Source organism: Lemur catta, chromosome 7, assembly GCF_020740605.2.
Source record: "Lemur catta isolate mLemCat1 chromosome 7, mLemCat1.pri, whole genome shotgun sequence".
Lineage (NCBI taxonomy): Eukaryota > Metazoa > Chordata > Mammalia > Primates > Lemuridae > Lemur > Lemur catta.
In genome coordinates, this window is record NC_059134.1 from 98,846,426 (window position 1) to 98,853,494 (window position 7,069).

The following is a 7,069-nucleotide window of genomic DNA, read 5'->3' on the forward strand; positions in this document are numbered from 1 at the left end:
TGAGAATGGACTCCATGTGGGATCCAGACACTGCCCTACCCACCTCTCAGACATCTGCTGGAAAAACTCCCAACTGCAGCCCTAACTTAGGAAATAGCTCTCTGTTTCAAATCCCCAGGTCACACTAAGCAAACGTTCCTAAATCTCTGAAGTTTGTCATTCTTCTTCTATCATATCCCCACACTCAGAAAAATCTGTAACCTATCTTGCAGGCACCTGTTCCAAATGATAATCTTAATCCCAACAGTTCCAGTCCACACAAATAATTAGAAATCTCTAAAATACTTTGTGTAAGTATTAAACTTTTGGGGAACCTCCACCCAGAATTGAAATCAGCACTGATCTTTAATTCTGGATTATATCCTTTTTGTTTTCCTTTGTTTTATTTTTCTCACAGGCTGCTGGGGATTGCCTAGCAGCCTGTGAAATTCTCCAACATCTAACTCATTCAAAAATCAACTTCCACAGCAGGACACTTTATTGCTAGGTATTAAGTAAGATAATTTCCAGAGTTAAGATGTGGGACCAGCCATCTGGGGTCCTTAGGAACCTGGGAGACTGTGGCAGAGAAGTAGGAACGAGCCCTACCTCCCCAAGGAGTTCCACTCGGAGATCCTTGAGGGTGACAGTGCCATCCATCTGTTCCTCCTTCTCCAGAAGCAGCATGAAAAGCCGTCCTTCCATGTCTCCCAGCAGGTACCTTGAACCATTAGGGTCCACTCGATTGTGGCACACAATCGTGCTTTGCTGCCAACAGGGAAGCAACAGGATTACAGACTCAGCCTCTCCTACTCCAGAGAGCAAACCCTAGCAGACCACTCCCTTTACCAAACCCAGCTATTTTTACCAGCAAAGAAGCCACTCAGCTAACATATGTATAATAGAAAATAGGAAGCTTCTTTATTTTGAAGACAGTTTTCTGAGGAGCTCAATCAATATACTATAAATGTTTATTCACATACTATTGTGCTGGAAAATAGAAATACATAGAATAGGAAGCTGCTGCAAGTATTCACTGGACTATAAATCCTACCACAGATTTTATTTATCCTCAATACCACTAATTACCCCCTACACCTAATGCTACCAAAGATCTTGTTCTGTATTCTCAAAAGGAAAGTAAAATTAAGTTTTTAAGACTTAATTCTTATGACTTGAATTTTTATGACTAACTTTCTAAAGTCTATACATTTATTACTATATTACCTTACATGACTTAAGCCCTGAAAATAATACATTCAATAGAATTTGCCAAGGGAACATTTTCTATTTTATGGAATAAAGTGTGGCCCATAAAAACAATACAAAATAAAAAAAGTATTTGCCAAAATTTTCCCTTCTTAAAGTGCCCCAATCAATGGAAAGAGCAAGCCTATTTTGATTATTATTTCTCTTAGTTAGCAAGCAAGCTCTTTGTAAGCAAAACCAGGCCAACCTCTCTCTGTATTCCCAATGACTAACACAACATCTCATATCCATAGTGAACAGTGTGACAGACCTCTGTGAATCTCCTTTCGACAAATAGGAAGAAAAGGAAGAGCAGGATGAGAACAAAGGAAGAAAAGATGTAAAGAAAAAAAAGGTAAAAGAACGTTGCTCACCTTGATGATAGGAGGGGCAATCGCCAGGTATTTGTCGCCATTGTGATAGGTGATTGATTCCTGTCCAATGATGATGGCCCCCCCAAAGGGCTCTGGGACTACAGGGGAAAGACAGCAGTATTAGAATGCTCAGAACTTTGGACCTGCCAAGCCAGGGGTGGAAGGGCATGGGTCCAGTAAGCCCTGAGGCATATTTGAAGATAATCGTTATTTTTAAAAGGACATGAAAGCCCAGGAAACATGATAGCCTTTTGGAGATTGCTGTCTTGGAAATTTTAGACTATCCATTATCTAATCCTGGCAATACTTTTATTGTCCTTCTTTTGGTGTTTGGCATTCCTTTGGGTAGGGAGTCTTCCTAATGGGCTTCCACAGACGTCCTCTCATTTCCCTCCTAAACTTCTGGTCCTTTCCAACTGAAGTCTTTTACTTTTTTCCCCCTAACCTCTTCTCTTAGCTTAATTTCTCCCAATTATCAGGGCCACCATTTAGAAGATTTTCTCTTAAGACTTTTTCAAAACTCTTATGAGTTTTAAAACTTCTCTACTGAGTGAGACAGACAACATAATGTGGGGGGCACAGTGCAGGATACAGAGTGAAGAGGCTGGACTCCAGCCTAGGCTTTGTCAATCATGTACAGGCACGGGCAAGTCCCTCTGCCCCATTTCCTCATCTATGAAATGAAAAAGTCAGATAAGTTCTATCGATCCTTTTCAGCCTTTTTTTTTTTTTCTTTTTTTTAAGACAAGGTCTTGCTGTGTTACCCAGGCTGGACTCAAACTCCTGGGCTCAAGTGATCCTCCCACCTCAGCCTAATGCACCACCGCACCTGACTTCCTTTCAGTTTTTAAATGTTATGCCTAGCAATAAAATAATGACTCATTTCTGTGTGCCACTGTGCAAATCAATCTCAATGGTTTATAATCAATCCCTCCACCCCAAATAAAAGGAAAGTCATACTTTTGGAGAGAAGAGCAAAAAACAGAAAATCCCAAAGACAGAAAAAACAAAAGAAAGCACATTTTAGAGAGAAGAGACAGAAGGGAGTTGTAAACAATGCACCTGCTCCATGATACCGATCACTGAAACAAAGAGTAGAGAAGGTGACGAAGGGAACAAGAATAGGGAACTAGCCCAGACCTGGGGTGGAGGCAAATTTCCTAAAACCCCCAACTAACCTGCAATCACCATGGAAGCTTCAGCTTCTACATTTTCCTGTTTCCAAGGGCCTTTATTGAACTCCTTCTCTCGGAGAGACACCTCATAGGTTTTTACGTGCCGCCCCTGAGGGTCCTGGGGGGAAAGGTGGAATCGTTAGCCCTTAGGAAAGATGAACTTTGGGCTGGAGAGGGGTCCTAAAAGGGACAAGCCACCACCACCACTCACCATCTGACAATACTGTCACATCACCCTTCTCATCCTTCTCCATCAGTATACCGACAGTCACCAGCTGAGCCTGAGAGTAATTTCTAGGTGAACTGGGATATCTGAGATCTACTGTTTCTAACCATTCAACCAACCAAGAAAGGTTTAAAGCATTAGAAAAATGAGTCTGTCATGCTGCACTAAGCACTACAAGAGATACTGTGTGTGTGTGTGAGAGAGAGACAGAGAGAGACAGACAGACAGACAGACAGAGTGTGTGTGTGTGTGTGTGTTTCTTGGCCTCAAGGATCTTACAAAATGGCTAAAAAGAAAAAACACTGAGAAGCTAAAGTTAAGAGATTAAAAAAAATGATACAATTCTTAAAAATGTTCTGACAGGGTGATGACACGGAGAACAGAACTTACTGCTCCTCTAAAGTGAGTCAAAACCGTCAGTCCTGCCATTGTCAACACCATCTTCCCCTCCTTTTTCTAAATCATGACTCATGTCAGTCCTGGGGCTGCTAAAGTCACCTTTAAGAGGCTAAAGACTAGGGCTGGGGAGAATGGAGCCCCAGTGGAAGACAGCTTCAACAAAGCTGAGACCAAAGTCTAAGAAATTATGAAAGTTATGAAAGGAATTCAGCAACATGTTTCAGGACAGGGATCACATCTCCTGAAGCATGAAATTGAACCTTTGGCAGAAGATAGGAAACAGTAATTTTCAGTTGATGAAAAGAATTTCCCATCAATCTATCAACGAGTAGGGATAAGACCCAACTTCACAAAAAGTTCAACAAATTCAACAAAAAGTTCAAGCAAGGGTTTGGACTTGGGCCTCTGAGACACACATGCAGAAATGAAGATCTGATCCAAACTGGTTCCCTGGGGGTGGGAACAGTCAGCCAGCCTTGAATAATCAATAACATCAAGGTTTTCTTTCTTTTTTTTTTTTTTTGAGACAGAGTCTCACTCTGTTGCCCGGGCTAGAGTGCAGAGGCGGCAGCCTAGCTCACAGCAATCTCAAACTCCTGGGTTTAAGCAGTCCTTCCGCCTCAGCCTCCTGAGTAGCTGGGACTACAGGCATGTGTCACCATGCCCGGCTCATTTTTCTATATATATTTTTAGTTGTCCATATAATTTCTTTCTCTTTTTAGTAGAGACGGGGTCTCGCTCTTGCTCAGGCTGGTCTCGAACTCCTGACCTCGAGCAATCCTCCCACCTTGGCCTCCCAGAGTGCTAGGATTACAGGCGTGAGCCACCACGCCCAGCCAACATCAAGGTTTTAATGACCTGACATTTACAAAACTAAAGAAGGGAGAGAAATTCTAAGTTTTTATTTTAGCAAACAAAATCTCCTAAACTAGTTTCAATCTTATTCAATTGAACCTTATTCCAATCAACCTCAGAACTACAGCACTTATGGTAACACTAAAAATACATAAAAATGCATCAGTATTTCCAATATTTAATATGGTTATCAAAGTGTTCACATGCACCCACATTCCCCATGGAACTGGACTATCATTTCTTTCTGTCGTTTATTCAACTACATGCAAGTGAAATGACCTCATATTAGTCTTGTGCTTTGCCACCCCACCCTTGCTTAACAGATCTGGACCAGAGAACAGCTGCCCAGGATCAGCCCTGCTAAAGTTTTAGGCACAGACTAAAATAGAAGTCAAGAGCCAGCAAGTCACCACAAAGTAAGTGCTGGACAAAACACAAACCTTTTCTTAGAAGACACAAATAAAAGACATCTTCTCTTAGCTTGTAAAGGCAAGTTCTAGATCACTTCTCTATAGCTAAGTTTTAATAATCCCCTAGCATGCCAGTAAAAGACTCAAAGTATAAACTGGGTCACCGTATAAAATCTCCAAGGCCCATAACCAGAGTGTAATCTCCGGATTAAAACCTGCTACAAGCCCCAGAGAGCTTGCTGCCCCCACAGTAAGCACTACTGCACTCAAGAAGCAACCAAAATCTGACCAATATTAATTGTATTGGTCAAAATATTTATTTCAGGACATACACATTAAACACTTCTCTCTACCCTACTAGCAAATCCACACATTCCAGTTAATAAAAACCAACTCCCACCAAGCCAAATCACAGTTTCTCCCTCTCTCCTCCCAATCCAGTACCTGGTAGACAAAGCAAATGGTAGGTGCTTGGCAACCATATAGGAATTTGACGTCGATGACGTGCAACTCCTCCAGGCGGATATTAAATGCCTTGAGCTCTTTATTGTCCCGATCTAGTGGAATAACCTTGAAAAGGCCATCGTACAGTCGCAGGCCAATCATCCGGCACTCAGGGTCAATGATGCCAATAATGCCAGTCTCTGAGGGGCGGCCAATACGGTCCTGAGAAAAAAAACTGGGATTAGGGAACAACCTCACCACTCACAGAGCAACAGAAGACACTGGGCACCACTTTCTCAGGATGATTTTAGGAGAGGTAGTAAAACTAATGGATCTGCTTGACATGTCAGGGAGCCCAAATGTCAGTGCATACTTTTTTTGTGAAACACTGAATCTCAATGAATTATTACCCTGTCCTTTGGACCCTGAGTGAATTACAGAAGTCCTTTCTCCATAAAGCTCAGACCCTTAGTGTCTTCTCCGTTTCTCTGATCATACAGAAGGCTGCTCCCAGCACTTTAATTTTCATCAATGAATCATGACAGCCCTACCTGGAAAACTCTCATCGGCCTGAAGCAACCACCTCACCTGGACATTGCCATGGGCTCTCGTAATGATATCAATGCTCTCGCCACTCTGCTTATACTCCAGGATGCAGGCATTGTACTTAGCTGTCAGGATAAACAGCAGGTCCTTGCTCTCCCCCTGGAAACCAACATTATGCCATCAAAACAGGTTCTTTTTAAAACAGGAACAACCTGTCCAGTCTTAAAGCATCATTCTTTAAACATGCCAAATTCTTTAGGAACATTCCAAATTCTTCCCTCCCTGAGGATAAAACACATGGTGAGTTTGTAATCCACACTAGGTACACACACACCCTAAGGGTATGTACAAAAAGCTAGAACTGAAGCTGGTAAACAAACCAGTCCCCATTTTCATGATCTTCTATCTCTCTGTTCTATTAATATACACAATGTCTCCATCTATTTCAATCTCAAGCTGATCTCAGTCATTCTGAAAGATGAAAGTAATGCCTTCTCTACTCCTCTCCAAGTAGTTGGAGAAAAAGAAGAAAAATGTAGGAATAACAATGGAAGCTAAAATGGATCTACAAAGTCTTACTTATTTTACACACCACAAAAAAAATGACTGTTTTGTTCAAAGGGCTATAATTACAGCTCTGAATCTACTGCTTTCTTGCCAGATTCAGTTAAGACATAATGAAGCAATGTAGTGGCAGTTATTTGGATGAAAACATTTTGATTAAAATAATGACAATACTAATGATGATGATAATTGTTAACATAACACTGAATGCTTGCTATGGGCGAGGTTCTGTATTACTTAATGATTTAATCTTAACCCCAGGGACTGGATATTGTTATCTCCATTTTGTAGATGGCGAAATCCAAACTCTGAAAGGTGCCTTAAATGCTTAAGTGACAACTAAAGTGACACCCAAAGTCAGAAGTAATAAGGAATGAAGCCACGACTGCCCCACACTGTAGCCTATCCTCTGAATCACCAAACAATATGGTGACCCACATTTCAAACTTTTAATTTCCCCTTCCTAAAGAAGTCAACTTCATAAATGTTTCCCTAATGAATCTCTCCTATTTCTAGGAAGCTTGGTCAAGAAGAGAATACACTGCAATCTGCCATTCAAGGAGAGCAGAGAGTTTCTCTGCTAAATCATATTCCACCCATCCCCAGCAATCATAAAAACAACCTACAACCAACAGTTCTCCCTTCATTGCTTGTCCCAACTCAGAACACTTACCTTGGGCCTGAAAAGCTCCATGACGGCAATCTTCCCATACATGCCCACCTCTTTGACCGGCCGAAGCCCCTCAGCGGTGACCACATAGATCTCTAATCTCGTGTTTTTGGCAATCAACAGGTTCAAATCTTCAGCCGAAGTAAAATGTCCTGAAAGAACAGATGCTCTAACTTTTG

At 41.6% G+C, this 7,069-nt stretch overlaps 1 protein-coding gene across 1 annotated transcript in view; it reads right to left on the reverse strand.

The window, feature by feature from the left end:
• DDB1 (damage specific DNA binding protein 1) overlaps positions 1-7,069 on the reverse strand; it is a 28,753-nt gene that overhangs the window by 20,127 nt on the left and 1,557 nt on the right. Inside the window, exons 2-7 of the mRNA XM_045555800.1 lie at positions 6,894-7,042; positions 5,699-5,815; positions 5,111-5,332; positions 2,780-2,894; positions 1,602-1,699; positions 589-747 (exon numbers count right to left, since the gene is read on the reverse strand). Coding sequence (XP_045411756.1) covers positions 589-747; positions 1,602-1,699; positions 2,780-2,894; positions 5,111-5,332; positions 5,699-5,815; positions 6,894-7,042 — 860 coding nt within the window. The remainder of the gene's footprint in view (positions 1-588; positions 748-1,601; positions 1,700-2,779; positions 2,895-5,110; positions 5,333-5,698; positions 5,816-6,893; positions 7,043-7,069) is intronic.